Source organism: Diplotaxodon limnothrissa, linkage group LG9, assembly GCF_057381915.1.
Source record: "Diplotaxodon limnothrissa isolate DT_005_m linkage group LG9, D_limnothrissa_male_GT1.1, whole genome shotgun sequence".
Taxonomy (NCBI): Eukaryota; Metazoa; Chordata; class Actinopteri; order Cichliformes; family Cichlidae; genus Diplotaxodon; species Diplotaxodon limnothrissa.
In genome coordinates, this window is record NC_140604.1 from 23,825,578 (window position 1) to 23,846,640 (window position 21,063).

At 40.2% G+C, this 21,063-nt stretch overlaps 2 protein-coding genes across 5 annotated transcripts; one reads left to right on the forward strand and one right to left on the reverse strand.

The window, feature by feature from the left end:
* Positions 1-23: 23 nt before the first annotated feature.
* u2surp (U2 snRNP-associated SURP domain containing) lies at positions 24-11,036 on the reverse strand. 3 transcript variants are annotated; one of them, XM_085362887.1, is made up of 26 exons: positions 10,982-11,036; positions 10,113-10,211; positions 9,892-10,006; positions 9,621-9,745; positions 9,470-9,540; positions 9,241-9,329; positions 9,063-9,098; positions 8,870-8,952; positions 8,536-8,701; positions 8,218-8,429; positions 7,819-7,862; positions 6,098-6,202; positions 5,933-5,999; positions 5,661-5,824; positions 4,165-4,327; positions 3,974-4,053; positions 3,784-3,871; positions 3,528-3,665; positions 3,210-3,399; positions 3,023-3,103; positions 2,860-2,911; positions 2,611-2,755; positions 1,297-1,407; positions 1,028-1,155; positions 702-887; positions 24-521 (listed from the first exon to the last, which is right to left on the reverse strand). In XM_085362887.1, exons 1-26 carry the CDS (start codon positions 11,024-11,026, stop codon positions 383-385), a joined length of 2,922 nt encoding a protein of 973 aa, XP_085219013.1. In that variant the 5' UTR covers positions 11,027-11,036; the 3' UTR covers positions 24-382. The 3 variants fall into 3 exon arrangements, with proteins under 3 accessions (XP_085219013.1, XP_085219012.1, XP_085219014.1); XM_085362886.1 differs by having other exon boundaries at positions 702-911; XM_085362888.1 differs by lacking the exon at positions 9,063-9,098 and having other exon boundaries at positions 702-911.
* A 1,518-nt stretch (positions 11,037-12,554) lies between these two features.
* Positions 12,555-20,050, forward strand: pcolce2b (procollagen C-endopeptidase enhancer 2b). 2 transcript variants are annotated; one of them, XM_085362891.1, is made up of 9 exons: positions 12,555-12,688; positions 12,959-13,067; positions 13,443-13,698; positions 14,661-14,785; positions 15,566-15,702; positions 15,803-15,966; positions 16,903-16,986; positions 19,412-19,579; positions 19,896-20,050. In XM_085362891.1, the coding sequence occupies exons 1-9, from the start codon at positions 12,555-12,557 to the stop codon at positions 20,048-20,050; spliced, it is 1,332 nt and encodes a 443-aa protein (XP_085219017.1). The 2 variants fall into 2 exon arrangements, with proteins under 2 accessions (XP_085219017.1, XP_085219018.1); XM_085362892.1 differs by having other exon boundaries at positions 19,920-20,050.
* Positions 20,051-21,063: the final 1,013 nt, after the last annotated feature.

The following is a 21,063-nucleotide window of genomic DNA, read 5'->3' on the forward strand; positions in this document are numbered from 1 at the left end:
TCAGCTCTTTGTTTAAAAAAAAAAAAAAATCACTTTATTAGGAATTATTTTTAATGTGAACTACAAAAACAGAAAATGACAGCATGAATAAGACTATTGTCGTCACACTCTTTACAGGTGTGGTCTACCACATGGATGAATTCCATTTGGAGGTGATGGGAATCAGGAAACACAAGCACGTTATTTATTTTTTTACAATATAAAACAGCAGTGGCGCCATCTATCTGGTACACCAGATGGAAACCCATGCAAAACCCTCCACACTTCATTGTCCTCACTTTAACATCAGGGCAGAAATCTTCAGCTGCCAAATCAGTCAATTTTTATACACATGGCGCAGAGAATAGGAGGGAGGAGTTGGGGAAGAAAAAAAAAAAAGATGTCAGTGTTTACTCTTCTTTGACTTTTTGTGAGATCGATGTGGAGACCTTGATTTGGAGCGGGATTTCTTAGCTGATTTCTTGGGTGTCCTGGAGCGCGATCTCCTGGATCGTTTGGGTGTGCGAGGTGATGACGGTGATCTAAATAAGAAAATGGCAAAAATAAACAAAAAATGGGAATACCCAGAAAAGCAAATATCAAATTTGTTGAATATTCAGGTCCAGGACTACATATGTAGCACTTTACTACTCTTAGTGACCACTTCAAGCACATTGAGTATGTTAAAATGTTAATATTAGTAGCGCTTAACACCATCTTACCTCTTGGATGACTTTCTGTTGCTGGATCGAGGAGAGTCTTTATGAGAAGAACGTGAGGATGTGTCTTTAGAGTATGATCGGTCGGAGCGCTCTGATCTTTCGGACCGCTCTGAACGAGGTGAGGACGACCGGCCTCGTCTGCTGCTGCTCCGCGTTGGGCTCGGTGATCCACTGTGACGACGCTTCCTATCAACCGGAGGGGACAAATATCTGTCACACAGGAAATTAAATAAATCCAATGTTCCATGAATGAAAGAAAAAAAGAAAAACCCTAGATCCACACTTTGAATCACTGAAAGCACGCAGCAATTAAACAAGTGTCTGACCTCTCCTTTCTGGTTGGTGTGTCCTCCTTCTCTTTTTCCTTCTTTAACTCTTTCAACCGTGCCTCAGCTTTTTCCTTCTCTTTCTTTTCCTTCTCTTTTTCCCGCTCCAGTTTTTCTTTTTCTTTTTCCTAAAGGGATTAAAAAAAAAAATATCTCTTGTTAGGTTTTGATTTTTTTTTCACGGCATGTAACAATTATAAACCAGTAATAAATGATCAAAAGTGTGCATTTTTCTTCCAAACTTTAAGTACACCTGATCCAATACACACCTTTTGTAGTAGTTTGTCCCTATAATGTTCCACCTGCTCCTGAATACTCTGACCGGGCTTCTTAGGTCTTTTCCCAGACTCCAGCTCATCCTGGAACTTCATGACTTTAACCTGCATGGAGAAATACAATCAACTGTCGTATACTGCCATGTGCAGTCTGAGGTCTGTGGTATCTGTAAAGTACCTCTATCTCTTCCTCACTCTCAGCACTATTATTTTCATCCCTTCCTGTTTCCCTGTTACAATTCACAGACAACCCTGTTCTAATTGGCTCTTTAAAAATATGGTATCAATTCCGGCGTCACTTCAATTCAGTCTCTGCATCTGCTCTGACCCCAATCTGCAACAACCACCTCTTCCCCCCGTCCCTGGTGGACGACTCCTTCCGTATATGGGCAAGAAAAGGTATCAAATGGTTTTATGACTTTTTTAAAGATAACATTTTTCTCAGTTTTAGTGACCTTTGTTCTTTGTATGATTTGCCCTCGTATCATTTGTTCCACTGCTTTCAAATAAGACACTGTGCATCTTCTATCTTGCCAGAGTTTCCAAGTCAGCCTCTCAAGCCTTGGTGGGAAGACTTGTTCCAGTTGAAGCCTCACAGTAAGGCTCTAATATCACAAATATATACTTTAATTATGGCATCGGGCAATTACTCAACCGAGAAGATTGCTTCGAGTTGGGAACAGGAACTGGGTCTTCAGTTTGTTGAAGGTTACTGGGACAAAGTAATTGACAAAATTCATTCCTCAGCCTCATGTGCAAGACTCTCCCTTATTCAGTTTAAGACGGTATACAGGTTACACTTCTCAAGATCTAGACTATCTAAAATATACCCCGGCATTCCTGACCTGTGCAACAGATGCAACACAATCCCCCGGCAATTTAACTCATATGTTTTTTGCCTGCCCGTCACTTCAATTATACTGGACTTTTTACTTTGAAGTGCTCTCTCATGTTTTGAGCGTTACTCTCAAACCATGTCCACTAGTTGCCCTTTTTGGCGTTTCTGAGGACGCCACCCTAAACCTTAGTCGTAAGCAACTGGATATTATCGCTTTCACTTCACTGCTGGCACGAGGTCGAATTTTGCCTTCTTGGAAAGCTCCTCACCCTCCAGCCCAATCACGTTGGCTGGAAGATGTTATGTTTTTCTTCCTTTTTCTTTTTTTCTGTTTTATTGTTATCATCCGAATTTTAATGGCCTAATCTGTCTTGATATATGTCTTTGTATCGGTTGGTACTTGCTGTATTGGGCCTGATATGTCAAATTACACATGCAAAACTTTATAAATAAAGAAGGGGGGGGAGTACCTCTATCTCTCTGAGCTTAGAGCGCTTCTCCTCGTTCATTTCAGACATCTTTGACTTAAAGTCAGAGTCATCTCTGATCGGGTTGGAATAGCTCTGATTATCTTCTGAACGAGGGCTTCTGTCCTCATCACTGTCCGCATCGTCCCTTTAGAGGTGAACACAATTAATTTTTTTAAACAAAGGCGTGTCAAGGCATTCACAAAACATCAAACTCAAAAGGCAAACACACACACACAAAAAAAAACTTACTTTTTTGTTTCTTCTGGCTGCTCAAATATCTCCCACTTGGAGGTTGTCACAGCTGAGGAGCAAACAAAGGCAATTATATGAGTCAAGTAATTGCAAAACCCTCACGCCAGCTATGATAACATAATGTAGGTAACAACTAATCTGACACTTTAAAAGGCCTCACCTTGAGATTCTAACTCTGCCTCATCCACTGCTTCCCATTTCGATGGTGCTACCTTGAAGGGAGCATCCTTGGACGGATCCACTATATTAACAGAAAGAAGAAAAAAAAGAAAAGAACTGAGTCGCTGGGAAATTGATGGATCCAACAGCTCTTGGAAACATGCTTTGCTATTGTATGCACTACTCACAAGGTATTCCATCTAGGTCTTCTTCCATGGACTTGATAGGAACTCCATCTAGGTCATCCAGAGGGGCTCCATCGATTGGTGCCCCATCAAGGGGAACTGAGTCAATGGGCACTCCATCCACGTCCTCCAGTGGAGTACCATCTACATAATCCCCGATAGGAGCCCCATCAATGTCGTCTGCTGGCTCAGGCTTGATACAAATGTAGAGGAAAAAGAAAAAACATGGAAATTTAGTAGCAGCATGGTAAAATTTCAAAGCAATAATAATACAATAACTTTAATGGTACTGAAAAGACTAAATAATAAAGCCTCACTTACCTCCACAACAAGGCTTACAGGCTCCTTCTCCACAGCGAGGTTTACTAGACCAAGGAAGATGTTCTGCAGCTTGATAAGAAAAGGGTCAGGGTACACAGCCCAGTCCTCCCATGCCCGGAAACATGACATTACCCGTTGCTAGCGCACACACACACAAAAAAAAAAAAAAGAATTAGGACAAAAAGAGCTAAGTAACCTGGATGTTTAAGTATATAAATTATCAAGGCTGTGAAGTTTACTTAACAAGACTTGGTACCTTGAAGTTTTCACACTGAAGGTGACCTTGTATTGTTTTGTAAGTTGCGTTTAGGTCGGCGAAAATCTGGCAGAGTTTTGTCTCAAAGCTATTACGAACAAGGAAAGAGCAATTTATTTCCTGGGAAAAAAGGAGTGACTAAGTGAAATTGATGATAATATGGTTCAAGTATACAAACGACATAACTTACTATTTTCTGTAGTAAGATGCATTGGCTACTTTGGCAGAAGAGTTATACAGCACATCAGAAACTAGATACAACCGTGCAATCTGAAACACATCAAAGAGCAAACCGGAGTTTATGATTCTGGAAGGGTTTTCGGGTAATTCTATAAACAGGTTGTTATCAAAGTCTTTCTCTTCTTTTGGTCAATGTCTTGCCTTCTTGGGTAAAGGGGTCTTTAGGATGGAGAGGGACTCTGTGATACACTCCACAATTTCTTCAGCAGCTTCAGCATGGCTGAGACAGAACAGCATGGCCTCTGCAATATCTGCCCTCCTGGGAGTCAAACCACGCAGCATCTCCTCTAGTTTGTCCCGCTCCCTGCAGAGATGAAGGACAGTGAGGACAGAGTGCATTTAACCCAGCTGTTGTCTGCACTACTGTACTTTTCATATCTGTCTAGGGCTGTTCATATAACGATATATATCGGATGACGATATAAAAACGTCTATCGTTTCATTTTACGCTATCGTTTGTTTCGTGGTGTCGCAAAATAAACTGTTTATGGCAATATTTTTTCATCGTTTTGATGGTCACTGTAGTGGCGATATTAATTTCTTAAAGTTATCTCTTTCTCTTATATTTAATATAACCACACTACAGACGGACAAGTGCCTGTTTTTATGCGTTGTCGTTAGCAACAACGACGGTAAAACCATCACGTGTCCGCTTGTTTATGTTCCACATAAACCTTTCACAATAAAGCTCAAGATCCTGTTGAGACTTTTCAAAATAAACTGAATCACATGAAAGAGTATGCAGATTATTTACGGATGAAAAGCAAAAAAGAGCAGTCAGGTGCTAAAAAATAAACCTTAGACTCAAACGTTAGAACAGGCCCGCAGCACGCCGTGTAATAAATACTCACAAAGAAAACGGCGGCCGCTACAACTTATGTCTAAAAATGCATCCTTTAATGCATCGGTTAAAACACTCGACTCCAGGTACACGACGCCCAGCTGGAAACACTTCATTCAAGTTGAGCTGCCAGAGATTCACAGAATTTACAGAAAATGTTAAATCTTTGTGATTTATATCATTATCGGGACGATAGATGTCTTATATCGGGATATGAGATTTTGGTCATATCACACAGCCCTATATCTGTCACAATAATAAAATAAAAGCCAGGACCAAAATAAATTAAAGCTTCATTTGCGTGGCTGCTTTTTTTCTTAATACACCTAAAATTTTAACAATAAAAGTCAGTGTTAAGAAAAAAAAAAGTATTTCTGTCCACTGAAACTGTAGAGCTCCAGAGAGGGCATGTTGGGGTAGGCCTGGGTTTTCAATTGCAAAGCACAAGTTTATTCCATTACAGTTGACAATTCAGGTTCTCACTTTGTGTTTTTACATTTACTTTCATGTTAGATTAGCAAAACTGTAGCAGTGCGAGTGCAGGCGTGAGCTGCGAGTTGATGTTAAAATTAATGGATATGCAGAGAAACTCGACTATCCTGCCGATTTCTAAATACTGAGTCACTACTGAGCAAAGTATTAACAGTTGTAACAACACTGGAGCAGGTGGGAACATCAACAAAGCCAATTAGAAATCAAAGCATGACTCCAGTGTTCCTTCAAGTAAAGACCTCAGAACTTCTGCAATTTAGCAAATACAACATAGATGTAACAGAATATAAACAAATATTCTTACTCTTCTTTTAAGCAGCCTTTCTTATTGGCCTCCTCTTCATCTTCCTCCTCCTCACCGTCATCGTAAGGACCATGGAGGTACGGATTAAGAGGAGGTGGGCGCCACAAAGAGCCATTTTTAAACATCCTAAAGTCATCTGTTCGCCATTTGGCTGGTGATTCACCCTGAGGAAGTAATAAATCACAGTGAACACATTGATAAAAAGAAGAAACTTAGTGGAATGGCTGGATCCCCCTGAAATTTTGCAACTTTTTTCAAGATAGAAAACTAACCTGCAGTATGGAGTAGAGCTTCCATCGGTAGTATACATGTGCTGGGCTCTGGTTCTCAAATAAAAACCTGTCATAAAAAGACATACACAACCTTTGTAACTCAGCACATCATAGAATTTTAGCTAACAGAATAACACTACATTTCTATTGTGCAGCTAAGCTCACCTGTACATGGGATTGTTGATCTCTCTGTTCATGATCATGGCTTCAAACATTGGTCCTTCACGCACCACAAACTCGATCATTCGATGGATGAGAGAGAGCAAATTCCTACAAGAAAAACACAGTTAAAGCAAACGGATTCAGACTGGACGGACTCTTGAACACTACTAAAACCTCCCAATTAAAGATTAATTTATTCTTGGTGGTCTGACACACTCAACAGGCTGACTAGGCAAAGACAATTTATGTCACACAATGAAATGCTGCAAGCATAAATGCAGCTGTATTGACCTATACCTGAATAATAAATTTCTACTGTGATATTATATACTTGGTACAGAACGATGGCTAAATCACTCTAAAATCTTACCACAATACCCATTTATTATTTACTATAGCGACGGTTTAAATGACGGGGAATATGAGACAACAGATGACTGTCAGAGTGTGTCACATGACCAGGAATAAATTAACCATCACTGTGGCTACACCTCTGGGCCTACATATAACATCAATGAATACACGCAAAAAATAAAAAATATGTATATAAAAACATTTTGTGACAGTACGACATTCATGTCAATTAAAAAAAAAAAAAAAGGAAAAGAAAAGAAAAGCTTTTTTTATTGCATCTACTAAGGTCATGCCTGTGTTCTTTGAAGCTACAGTGCAACAGCTTTTAATTACATTGCACTGCTCGGAACCTTCATATAAAATATCTTTAAGTTCAAATTTCACAATGTGGGGGTGAGTGGAATTGGGAACAACAGGAGCGAGACATTAATAAGACACCGTACTAACAGGAATATTTGTCAGTACAGTGCCTTTCAATTCCCACTCTTTCCTACTAATGTAACGTGAAAAAGCAGTACATGATCTTTGACTTAAAACGGGTTATCTACTAGTGGAGTTGGTACCGACTTAAAACTGTGCAAATGGGAACGTTAGAAGTTCTTCTGTGATAATTTGTAGAGGAAATAAATTGTGCAGGCTGCATACAATTAGCCTAAAGTGGCCAACAAGACAAAGGATGTCTTTCATTTGACAACACAAATCACATTTACTTGTATTGGAGCCGATCGTACCAATGACGGGGTAAAATTCTGTATACTTTCCCAATCCATCCCATGATGCTTTTCAGGTCCCTCGCTGCTGCAGACAGTTCAACTTGTGCTGCTCACCAAGGCCAATGTCAAAGGTCATATATAGACTAATGATGGCAGGTTTGGATTTGTCAGCAGGAGCCAAATTTACTGAGCTCCTCATAGTGACAGAGGCCAAGGGGGGAGACGGTCTGAGTGAGCAATGGTCAGAGAACAGGTTTTCACAACTACGGATCTAGAATCAGCAGATCATGTATGTAGCAGAGTACAACATCACTAAAGTTGAGAAACACGATTTAATGTCTATGTATGGAGTGGGACTGTGAAAGTAATGATATTTTTCTCTAAATAGCATAGTTATTAAGATCTATAATGATGTTTGGCTACACATGTAAAGAAAATATGAATGATGGAGGGATGTGAAACAAACTTCAGTCAGTATTATTCTAGGTACTAGTATGAAGACGCTGTGCAGCTGCCTCAACCATTGCTCATCCACACTGACCAGCCCCCTGTAGCATGCAGTGATCAAATGATCAAACGTATTAGTTTCATTATGGGATGTTTTTTTTCTTTCTAAGTTTGTACACCAATTAAAAAAAAAAAAAGAAAAACATGTACCTTTCTGTTGGGATAACCACTTTGACTATGGCTTGCGACAGAGTCTGTATATGAAGTCACATCAGATAATAAACATAGAATGTGAGTATTGTTACAAAGGCAACAGGTGAAAAATATAAAAAATGCATTTAAAAAGTGCAAAAAGACAATAACTTTCCTTTCCTGCTGTCAGTTTTACTAGAGGCCAAACAACCCTGATACTTTACCACAGTAACACCTCTTTGTAACACTGAGCATTTTGCACACATTGACATTTGATAATGACACTTTCTTACACACAACTAATTCAAAATCTAAATCCTGTACTGACTTGCTTATTATGACTAACATCTTACCACCACAATTAACAAAACATTGCCATATCCCATGAGAAAATCCTAGGCTGACGTATTGAATTACCTTGTCGAACTCCTCCTTGTTTTTAGGTGGAGGAAGCAGAGGAGCATTGGGGTTCTTTAGCCTCTCTCGGGGCTGTGCGTTGAATGGGAGGCCAGAGGGAGGCGGGGGGAGTGTATGTTCCATCATAGAAGGAGGGATATAGATGGGATGGGGTGGAATGGGCACACCTTTTCCCCATCCTAATTTCATCTCAAAGTTCATTATCATCTTTCCTATTATGGGAGTAAATGTGCATTAAATTATACACGCACATGTGAACTGGAAAGAAGATAAAAGGATGTAATATAACAACTTAATAAAAGAATTCGAGATTCGTACCATTTAAGTTTTTGAGTGCTCGCTCTGCATCCCTCCTGTTCATGAAAGCCACAAAGCCACAGTTCCTCTCCCGAGCCCTTTCCTCATCTGTCCTCGGCCACATGATTTTCACACTTGCCAGCGGGCCATACCGGCCAAACTCTTGGCACAGCATCTCTTCGTTCATCTATGAAGTAAATGATACAAATTGAGAAACACAGACATTGCATAAATATTTCCCATTCTGAATTAAGGGCATATGTAGCAAATTTTGAAGGAATAGCAACATGCTTAAGCCCCTCCTTTTATGGCATGCTTTACATTACTTCCACTTCATGCATGTTTAGATACAAACCTGTGGATTGATGTTTCCAAGGTACAAGTTAGTAGTGGATGGATCTCCAACGTCATGGGAACCTGGTGCACAGTCATCCAAAACTGCAGACACAGAGAAAAGAAAAGAATTTCCTGCTGCTGTCTGACAGGACCAACATTATTTTCTTAGCAAGATAAAGGTATTCACGGTCACTATATTAAGTCAAAATTACCACTGGACGGACGGTTTCTTCGTGAAGAACCATCCGCTAAAAGAAGCAGAAAAGCAGTATAAATTTTGTTTCAGGGTAGATGTGGACAAAGGGACAGAGGGTGGCGTAAGGCAGGAAAGGGCCCTGTCACGCCAAGTTAGTGCACGTAAGGCAGTCACGCGACTTAAACAACACTTACAGGAGCGTCTTCCATCTGTCCCAGAGAGCGGTTCGAAGCGACTAACACGTCCTTTCATCTTGTGTCTTTCATCTCTCTCTTCCTGTATTCTACAAGACACAAACACATATCACAGCTGATTAAAATCTGTGTTTAATATATTACAACTTTAATAACCACACCAAAAGTCTTAGGAACATCTAATCTCTGCCACTAAAATATTTTAACACCCTCCTGTGTTAAAACTTACTGTTTAAGTTCTTCTTTGAAGAGCTCCAAATTACTCTTCTTCTTTTCCTTTTCACTGCTCTTCTTTAAGCCCTACAATGAGGAAACCAGGTAAGTGTTATTCAATGCAAAAGTTAGACGAGATGCTTCTCATTCTCAGAAACAGTACTTACATGCCGTTTGTCTAATGCTAAAAATTGTGGCGGAGTTTCCAAAGGCAGGATGCTTTTTGGTTGGGTCTCAAAACGTGACTTAGGCTTGTACAACTTTCCTCTCTTGTCATCAGCAGCCGCTTCCTCTGCAAGGAGAAAACCTTTTTTTAGTTTTCGCCCTCCAATCACATTACTGTTTCAATTTCCGAAGTAAAAAAGGTTTGGTGAACTGTTCTTTAACATTTGCATATTTTGCAATCAGTTTGAGAAATATATAATGCAAAACGTATACCTTTCGTTGCATTTGCAATGCCACCACGGACAAAAGCTTTGACTTTTCCCTCCCCTCCTCCTTCAAAAGCAGCAAGAAACTCCTCATAAATTTCAGCTGCCGCTCGTTCATCTTCCTGAACACACACGCGCACAAAGGTGTCAAAGTAAATAAATCATATAAATCTCTAACAGCTATTACTCATGCAGAGAATATTGTGCAAAAGGAAAATCCATACTTACTTTTTTCTTTATTTCATCTTGTTCCTTTTTGCTGAGGGTTCTCTTTGCCACTGCCATCTTGCCAATGCTGAAAGACTTCAGTTTGCTCTCAAGCAGCGCCTGTACATGTCAACAAAGTATGGTTGTTTTCACCAGGTATTTAATAAGCACACATTACGACTATTTAATAACTGGAAACAACCACGACTTGTTCAAGTAATGTTGAGTCCTGCTATTATTATTATTTAATATGCCTAACAATTATCCCGTAAACGGGTAACTTCAGCGCGGACTGTAGCCGCTGGTTTATAAAGTCGGCTGTATTAAATAGGCGCCGGCAACCGTTACTCAGACATTTAACACTAATTATTTAAGTATAATACATTACACATTTACGACCAAGCTGCAGCTGGAGACCAGGAAAGATTAAGAAATTAGCTAAATTAACAAGAGGCCTAAGAAGTCGTCTTTTGGTGCAGCGCCACGGACTGAATGCATTGCGCTAAACGGCGAATGACGGTTAGGCCCCAGCTCCCAAATGCTTAATTTACTATTTCCACACTGAAATATACAACCACTGTACGTCATCCAGAAGACAATGCACGTGTAAAGCTTGTGATTTGCGAACAAGTTTATTCCTGTGATAACTGCTTCCATTAATCCAGTTTATGGTGACCAACACATTAGCTTAGCTTAGCTAAAACCAGCCAGTGTGGCTGCGGCGCCTCAGTTAGCCGTAGCGCGGCAGTGTTAGCAGACACTGTTGCGCACACTCCCTGTTGTGGTCTTTTACAGCAAACAGCTAGTGCTGTTCAAGCACAAGATTATTTGCACAGTTCTCATTACAACAGGTGCAAGTGAGCTAAAACAACTACAAACTATAAGTTTACCTTAGCGCTAGCTTTCTGAGAGCCACCAGGCGTTCGGTCCGCCATCTTTTGTGGAACTGAAATGAATCGATCGCCGAGCTGATGATAGTGGCAACTGTGAAACTCCAGGCGTCGCAATCAATCACAGAATCGCCGATGCTTCCCATCTCTCTTCTTTCAGTTTCTCAAGCGCGACACAAGGATTCAAAATTCTATCACGTACTAAAACTATAAATATGTATAAATTAATAAAATTAATACCACTATTACACTACGGAAGCATAGAGCTGCCACCCAGGCAAAAGAAAAATACAAGTGTATCACGTTATAACGTGAAAGGTTTATTGTTCTAACAAGATACTTTTCCTGTTTGTACAATATACTATCATGTTTGTACAATATACTTTTCACGTTTGAACAACATAATATCACGTTATTACAATATACATAATTATCACGTTCGTACAATATAGGATCACGTTCGTACAATATAGGATCACGTTCGTACAATATAAATATTATATTGTACGAACGTGATAATTATGTATATTGTAATAACGTGATATTATGTTGTTCAAACGTGAAAAGTATATTGTACAAACATGATAGTATATTGTACAAACAGGAAAAGTATCTTGTTAGAACAATAAACCTTTCACCTTATAACGTGATACACTTGTATTTTTCTTTTGCCTGGGTGGCAGCTCTACGCTTCCGTACTACGCTTCCGTAAACTCTCATTTGCTGCTCTAAGTGACTTCAATCTCACTCTATCCTTTTTGTTTGTTTGTTTTTGTCCCCACTGAAAATTCCGATGTGAATGGTGTGTATATGCCATAATCAGCATGCAGGTTCCGTATAATTCAAACTGCAGATTCAGACTAAGATATCAGGGTAAATAAACAAAGAATGAAGGAGCCTAAATATTACCACACGTGTACCAGTGCAAGAAAATAAGGTAATTTCACTATTCATGAAATTTAAAAACAAATGACATGGACTGAGCATTTCAAGAAATGCAAATGGACAAATAGGTAACATCTAAAATAGAAATAATAATTATATAATCAAATAAACAACATAATATGATGGAGAGAACAGCACATTTTTGAATTGGAATTTGAGTGATAATAAAATTGCTTACACCATAGTTTGTCCAGCAGGTGGTGCTCTCTTTCAATCCTCAGATGACCCCTTAAAATAAGATTGGAGAACACAACACAAGTTGCCTCATTCACCTTTAGGCACATGCAGGTATTTGAATTCAGAAATATACACGTTGATCGGAATGTGAAACCATGCATAGATAACTTCTGGAGTCAAGTATATTCATGCCATCTCCTTAAAGGTTTTTCGTTTTCAAGCCAACTAATGCAAGCGCCCACTCCCTCCCCTCCCAGCGCGTCTTTAACCCCCCCTGAGGGAAAAAAAAAAAGAAAGAAAGAAAAAAAAAGAAATGTGCACCCTGCGCCCCGTCCCTCCTACCACGCAGAACAAACGCTATATTCATCTGCTTGCTTGAGTTTTCCGTTGCTGAAAGTCCTTACAGGAGCTCCTGGGTACTTTTCCCCTCCGTTTTAGCCTGTTGAGCACAATGCCATTCACGCCACCGGGCGAAAACAGGCGAAGCTCCTGCTCCGTTTTCCCAACAATGTGGAGAACATGCAGTATTTTTTGCGCATGGACTCTACTGTTCTTGACAGAAGTCTGTGCGCAGTCCCAGCAGAGGTACTTATTTATTTACTTTTTTACCCCAAACTCAAATTTTCTTGAAAGATTTATTAGATTAAAAAAGTAAGGATCCCATTTAGCCTTTTGAAAATCACCGTCAGATGACTGGAGTTGGAAGAATATTGTGCAGTATGGGCTGCCTCGGGACATGTGGCGAGGAACTGAATGCACTGAATCCAATGGATATTATCAACTTTGTTTTTAAATTTTGCTGTAATGCACCGTTATTATTTTATTTATATGTATAGAAAATATCTTTCTCCTCAGACCAATCTTTACATGTGGCGGAAACATCACAGGAGAGTCTGGAGTAATCGGGAGCCAGGGGTACCCAGGAGTTTACCCTCCAAATACCAAATGTGTGTGGAGAATCACAGTGAGTCCAGTTCTGTTTTTCATTCATAGCATATGATGACAGTGATAAAGCATTGTTCATTAAAAATAAATACAGTATGACAATCTTTGTCTTAGTCCAAACTCCTAATTTCCTTCTAAAAATAGTTAACCACAGCCGCAGTTAGCTTAGGGCAATCTTTGCTGAGTGGCTCTGTGATGTTTCTGTACTTTATTGCAGTGAAGCTGATGATTAGGTTGGAAAAACGGCATAAGCTGGGTTAAAATGCACAATTAGGTTAAATGTTTGAGAGTATTAAAGTAACAATATTCAGTATTTAGGTCTATGCTCTTTTGTTTGTTATGCCATCTAATAATAATAATAATTTAACTAAGCATTCTCCAACTCCCCACCCAGGTCCCGGAGGGCAAGGTGGTGGTACTGTCATTCCGCTTCATTGATCTGGAGAACGACAACCTGTGTCGCTATGATTATGTGGATGTCTACAGCGGCCATGTCAATGGACAGAGACTGGGTCGCTTCTGTGGAACGTTCAAGCCAGGAGCCCTTGTTTCCACAGGCAACAAGATGCTCCTGCAGATGGTATCCGATGCCAACACTGCTGGGAGTGGCTTCCTGGCTGTTTTCTCTGCTGCCCATACACATGAGCGAGGTAAGAAAACATGGGGAGAAGAAGAAGCTTGGGCATGCTTCCTCTTAACACAGCTGTCTTAGTCAAAGGTGCCAAGTTTGCAAGGGTAGCAGAACATCTTGCTGCTATCCAAGCATGTAATGCAGAAATATGTGGAGCTTCTGTAATGTTACTAAGAAGTAAATCTTACCTTGTTTGTATGCAGACACCCAGTAAAACAACAGGATGTATCCATTCGTGTAGTGCTCAGTAAGAGCAGGTCTGTGGGCTAAAAGTCCATGTGGATTAAAAGAAATCTGCTTTTTAACTCTTCTCGCACTGTGATGTGGAATTTCTCATGTTTTTTGGCTATTGTGCTGCAAGGCAAAGGTCAGAAATTTCACTTAGAGCCTTTAGCGTTTTTCCTCACTGGGCCATCTACTGTTTTTAGAAGTTTAATGTCTGGTTTTCTGTACCGTAGGAGCTGACAGCTGTAGTGGACAGTGTCAATTAACCAGTCAGCCAGGCTCTTATCCGCCGGCAGAGAGACTGTTGCTATCCTGTCTTTAAACATGGTTAAAACTCTGCTGCACCACGTGTCACCCATTTGTAGAGATTTGTTTTCTTCAATTTGCTAAATGTATTTTTTTACATGCTGGAAAGGCAGAATCAGTTAAAGTATATGTCATAAGGAAAGCGTGTTTTTAAGCGATTCGATCCTTTGAGAGTTTGTGTTTTTTCTGAACTGATGTTCCTCTGATGGCAGTTATTTTTAAACCCACAGATGACTAATGACAGACTTGCTTTTTATGGTGTTCATAATGACAAAAAGGCAGTGAGAGCCCCCAGACGCAGTTAATAACACGAGCACATTACTGACTCACCATTATAGCTTTTAAAAGATTGCTAAATAACATTCATTATTTCATTCAAGCAATAACAGGAGCAGAATTTAGCTAATTAATTGTGTAATCCTAGCACTAACTTCAGTCATTTCTCCTCAGGGGACCAGTACTGTGGAGGCAGGCTGGTTAAGCCCTCTGGGACTTTCAAAACACCCAACTGGCCTGAGAAGGACTACCCAGCTGGAGTGACCTGCTCCTGGCATATAGTAGCACCAAAGAACCAGGTCATACATTAAAATTTTTACTTAAAAAAATTAGTAAATGCAAATGTTTCTATCTGAATAACTGGCCTCAAATGAACTGAAATTCCAGGAGATTGTGCAAAAGTTTTGAGTCACTCCTAATTTCTTTATATTTTGCTTCCAAGGAGACACTGTCTTCTCAAGTGCTGTGTAGCAATACTTCTTCAGGCTTTCTGGAGGGTTTTCAAAGGCTTTCTTTGAACACGCTTTTTCACTCATTTTCAGGCCAGTCCTTGTACCTGAACATTTTCAGGGGAATATCTTTGTTTGTTTGTTTCTTTATTAGGCCACAATATCTGTGCACCATTCAAATATCAAACACAGTTTGACAGGCAGAATATAGTATTTTTGTAACAACAGAGTGATTCCCAAAGAGTTTTTAGAGGAAAATTGTCATATCTTGACATGGTGTGTGATGTGTGCTTAGAAAATCTGAGGAAACTGGAGAAGCTATCCACAGCAGATAAACAGAGTTTTGTAAATAAATGAAGATACAGAAGTTTTTCATCTAGTCATTTTTCCGTGCATGTTTTCCCTCTATATCAATGATGAGTAAATGCCAGTGGCGGAATAACACTCTATTGAAATAAAACATTGCAAGTTACCTGAGCCGTTCTTTTAAGAAATCTCAGTGAGTCGCAGGTGGAGTATATCTTTTCAAAAATGACAGCATACACTTTAGTCAGATGATGCACCCTAGGGCCTGTTATAAGCTTCTGCTAGAAAAAAGAGGAATACTTTATAACTTGTCTCCTGCTGCAGATTATTGAGGTGAAGTTCGAGAAGTTCGATGTGGAACGAGACAACTACTGCCGCTACGACCACGTCTCCATTTTCAACGGGCCGGAAATAAACGATGCGAAGAGGATTGGCAAATACTGCGGAGACAGCCCCCCAGCGTAGGTGATTTCTGTCATGCTGTAGAGTTCATTTTCACTAAACCATCATGTGATTTCATCTCAGTTCATCCTCAGTCTGCTTTCCCGTGCTGCTCTGTAGGCCGGTGTTGTCGGAGGGGAATCAGCTCCTAATCCAGTTCCTGTCAGATCTCAGCCTGACTGCCGACGGCTTCATTGGGCACTACAAATTCAGACCAAAGAAATTCCCCACCACAACAGTACTGCCTGCAACTACCACACAGCCAGTCACCACCAGGCCAATACGTAGGTAGCAGCTTATATTCAATAGAAACCATTAAAAAACTTCTAACATCCACAGACTTCTAATATCTGCATTAGCTGATTTGACTGTATTTGCTTTGTGCTGCTGGATTCTTTGATAACATGTGGGATTTTATCTCCTTCTTTCAACTTGAGAAGGATCTAAAATCTGCTTCCAATAGCAAATGTAGGCAAGAGAAGGAAAGAGCGAGGTGCTTAAGTAGTAGTACAGTGTGCTGCTTGTGGCCATGCATTCTGATACTGTCCCCACACATGTGGCTCACATAAGAGCAAATGCTCTGCTCACGTAAATAGATTATAGCAGTCAGCCAGTGAGTCAATAGAACATACTGGAAAGTGTAGTCCAATTACAGATGCAGCCAAGCACATGTTGTAACACAGCATATGCTAAAACTATGTGTTATGCTCATAAGACTTTTCTCTTGTGTAAACTGTACATAACACAAGGGGTGGGCGTGCGTCTGCACCTGCAATCACAGCTCATTTTCATAGTCAGACTCGCATTCCCACACATTGTTGTTTTTTTCCGTCACTCAGGCCAGGTTATTTTGGCGCCCCCCCTGCTATGATGTCATGCTGTGTCACTGCTTTCTGGTTGGCTTATCTCCCCCTCTCACCCGACTTTTCCCTCCACAGTAAGAAAAATATTTGCACAGTCACATTGTATTTACTTCAAGCCTCAGTTCTTTCCTTTATGGATTCTCTTCAAAAACAGACGTTCCCTCGCCACATAATCGAGCTATTGTCTGTGATACTGACAGCCATCTATCTGTAGAGACATTTGTGTTACCAAGAATACTCAGTAAATAGGCTGCAGCAGAAGCAGATGGCAACATAACTTACATGCCCGCGTCACTGGCAGGCAAAATTACAGAGGCTGATTTTTGTGTGTGTGTGTTTCTTTTTCTCTCTGTGCAGCTCTGAAGTACTCTGTTGCCCTGTGCCGGCAGAAATGCAAAAGACAAGGAACGCTTGAGAGCAATTACTGCTCCAGCAATTTTGGTGAGAACATAAAAGCTTACTGTAACTTATCAAAAACCACATTAAGCCATAGTCACTAATAAATTCCAGCCATTTTTGTATCATTTAACATATCTGCTTTCACAAATACTAATCCTAAACAGCTTGAATTGCAGATTCTCTGAAGATATATATGAGTAGACCCCATGCTGACAGCCAAAACTCCCCTTAAGTAGCAGTTTATAGTCCTGATTATGTTGCTATCTTTGCTCTGTGATTGTTTTTCCCTTACACATCTCAAAGACTTCCTTGATAGCCTGTCAAGAAGTGAATGATTGCATACAGTAGGCCACGGTTACCTGTAGTCTAAACACACACTCATACTCAGCCACTGACTGTAGGCAAAGCGGCAATAAATGAAGGCGTTTATTCAGGCTCGGCAATCTGACACATGCGGTTTGTGTCGAGGAAAAAAGGAAAGACGAGTGATGTGGCGGCGAATGCAGAAAAAGTCGCTTTTATGTGATCGGCGCATCTGAATGAAACAGGGAGACGAGACATGACAAGGCTGAAAATAGCTGGTCCAATCACTGCTGGTATTTTAAAATAATCAAATTATGTGGCATCTACACATTAAATCATCAAATACAGCTCGCTGGTTTATGTAACAGTAGCAACAGATATAATAGCACGACTAAAACAGGCTAATTTCATCCCTGTCAGGAAATGAAACAGGCAGCATGTGAAGTCCAGACACATTGGTACCATCAGGTTAAAGAATCCTGTTCATGCTGAATGAGCCGTGCCTCCTCCTCCACTCCACCGGCTCCAGTATCACTCAGCTGTCACTGCTAAACGTCACTTCTCCACCAGCCGTGGAAACAAACGGCAAAACTGTATGTTTTTCTTTTGTGAGAGCTGGTCTGTCTAAACAGGAAATGGCTGAAACTTCACCCCGCACACTGGTCGCATTGTTTAAGCAGAATCAGTCAGGAAAATAAACCTGGAACAAAGTAGCAAAGTATCTCTGCTCTGAGCAGTTAAACTGTCAGATGATTTATAATGACGTTATCGCCTTGATTTCTTTCTGTCTGTGTGACACTAATGATGTCCCACGTTCAATTTCCTCTTGTTTGATAGAGTTGGAATTCTTTGATGTTGTATTAAAGGGAGCTTTTACCTTATAGATGGATAAGGAAGCTTTAAAAAAAAGGTCACAAGGGTGTAGCGCTCACAGCCTGAAAGGAAATGTATAGAGTCTATGCTGTTAATCCACAGTGACATTTTTAAAGACAGGCTGCACTTCAAAGAAGCGGAGTTGAGATGTAGCACGCACATATTGTTCACAGCTCTCTCAGATATGAATATGATAACCAAACGTGAATGTGAGGATGAGGGGCTAGTACTGGCAGTTGCCATAATTTATTAACAGAGGGATGTTCAACATAGCATTTCTGAACATTCTGGTTTTCTTTAGAAAGCATAAATAGTTTCTTTTTGCACACAACAATTTAATTAATTCATAGAAAACAAAACCCAAACATTTCTAGGGTCAGTATTATTATACAAACAGACTTTTTTATTGAGCCATAGCACAATCACTGCTGTGCAGTGATGTGCTTTTACTTTGTAATGCTCAAAACTTGTACAATCAAGTTAAAACCGAGGGTTATCTTCCAATTTACATAGAGTAGATAAACCTCAGCAAGGGTTTGAGCTATCACTTGAGAAAGCATGATGCCAAAAACAAAAGATATCACTTTAGACTTGAGAAAAAGAATTGTTGAGGCTCACTAAGCAGGAGGTGGATATACAAAGTTATCACAGTGTTTCCAAGTGTCTAAAACTGGAGTGAGAAGCATCATCAAGAATTTCAAAGAGAGCCACAGAGTACAGAACAATGTTGGCAGAGGTAAGAAGTTAAAAATTTCAAAGAATCTGGAAAGAAAAATAGTGAGAGATGTGCCTAAAGACCCCAGAACAAGTGCCAAGACAAAGCAAGACCAGCAAAGTTGGATATTATAGTCTGCACAAGGTTGGAGGCCAAGTAAAACTCCACTTTTTGCAGAAGAGACGCCTTTAAAGCAATTCAATTCAATTTTAAGGAATCAAATCACAACAACGGTTGCCTTTACATTGCAAGGTAAACCATACAATAGTACAGAGAATACAGTGAGAACCCAAACAATCAGAGCAAAACAATATGAGCAAAACCTTTGGCAACAGTGGGAAAGAAAAACTCCCTTTTAACAGGAAGAAACCCCCGGTTGTAGGTGACGGGAAGAAGACTGAGGTACTGTAGCACTTGCGGGAGCCATTGCAGTTGTAGTTTTCTATACAAGAAAATGTATCTGTGGATTTTACATGTATGTATTCTGTCTGTATAGGCTTTTTTGGGGAGTTATATACACTATTTTTCCAAGAAATGTTTCAGTAATTTTTCATCTGCTTTTTGTGTTTACAACAGTGATAACTGGAACTGTTATTACAGCGGTGATTAGAGGTGGAAGTATGCACGCCACCGTCTCTATTATCAACGTGTATAAAGAAGGCAACCTGGCAATCCAGCAGGCAGGAAAGACAATGAGCACCAAGATCGTTATCCTGTGCAAAAAGTGCCCAGTTATCAGAAGAGGTGAGTGTACAGCGTAGAGATGAAATAAATTTTTCTCAGTGTCCTCGATATAATTTTTTCCCCCGGTTATTATCTGCAATATGATGACATTGTATTGAATAACTTATGGCTCTGAGTTTGCCTCCTGTGATGCGCTGTCACTCTCAGTTGAGGCGTTAGGTGAGCGGCAGAACTCACTGTCCAAACAGTCAATTCAACTCTAAGTACTGTAAGTTTATATGTATGCATATAAACATATAGTATACAGACCTGCTGTGGGCAGATTCTCACATTTTGGCCTCCCTGAATGTCTCTGCCATTCTGCCACTGCATTCAGGTTTTTTTTGTGTGACCTCACTAGGCTTGAACTACATCTTCATGGGCCAGGTGGACGAGGAGGGCCGTGGAAAGATCGCCCCGCACCACTTTGTTATGGCGTTTAAGACAAAGAACCAAAAAGGACTCAACGTTTTGATAAACAAGCAGTGCTGAGTTCCGGTAGCTCTGGTGATCTTCTGTTAACTGGTCTGCTCAAGGCTCATCTGTGGATGGAAATTATTACATGAAAAAAACAAAAGCAATCTCCTTCTCAAGAACACAAACGAAGGATATGAAAACAAATCTGAATGCGTTTGCGGAGCTGCCGCTGCAAATTATGGAAACTACATGATTTATTCAGTTGATGGAAACTTTGTGTGTTCAGTCATTTTCCTGTCCAGTTACGGTAAAAAGAAAGTACATCCTCTGTCACTTCTTATATTTTATGTGTTAGGATAATAAATACATTTAACAAATCAAATTTATTTATTTAGCAAAAAACAAGTCAAAAGGTAGAAGCCACTTGTAGAACAGCCAATTTCAGTAGGTTAGTAAGAGTCAATAGCTTTAAGAACCTATTTTAGCAGCAATAACTAGAAATTAGTTGTATGACTTTTCAGTCTCACATCCTTCTGGATGAATTCTTAAGGTCCTGTCCAGCACTGGACTTTGACTGGGCCACTGTATCACCTTGATTCTTTTTTTTTTTTCAGCAATTCTGTTGTAGATTTGTTGGAATGTTTGGGATCATTGTCCTGTGCCAAGTTTAGTGAAAACCAAACAGCATATAAGCATGAAGACCTCATACAGGCTGCCAAGTACCACACCATAGTGGAGGGGTGATGATCACAGGACCTGGACACTGTGCAGTCACTGAGCTCACCGTGAGCTCTCTATACAAAAGGACGACCAGTTTCAGCCCCACATTAGCTGTCAGAGAGATGGCCTCACATTTGACTGTAGAATATTTTGGGACACAAAGGAGCTTTGATATGCTGTGTGTGGTTTTTGACAAACGTGAGACTGTGGATTATGACCAAACACTCACTTTGGTTTCACGTGTCCAAAGCACATTGTTCGAGAAATCTTGTGGTTTGTTCAGATATAGCTTTCCAAACCTAAGCCATGCTTAAGTACTTTGGATGAGAGGAGGCTTTTGCCTTGCAACCCTTCCAAATAAGCCACAC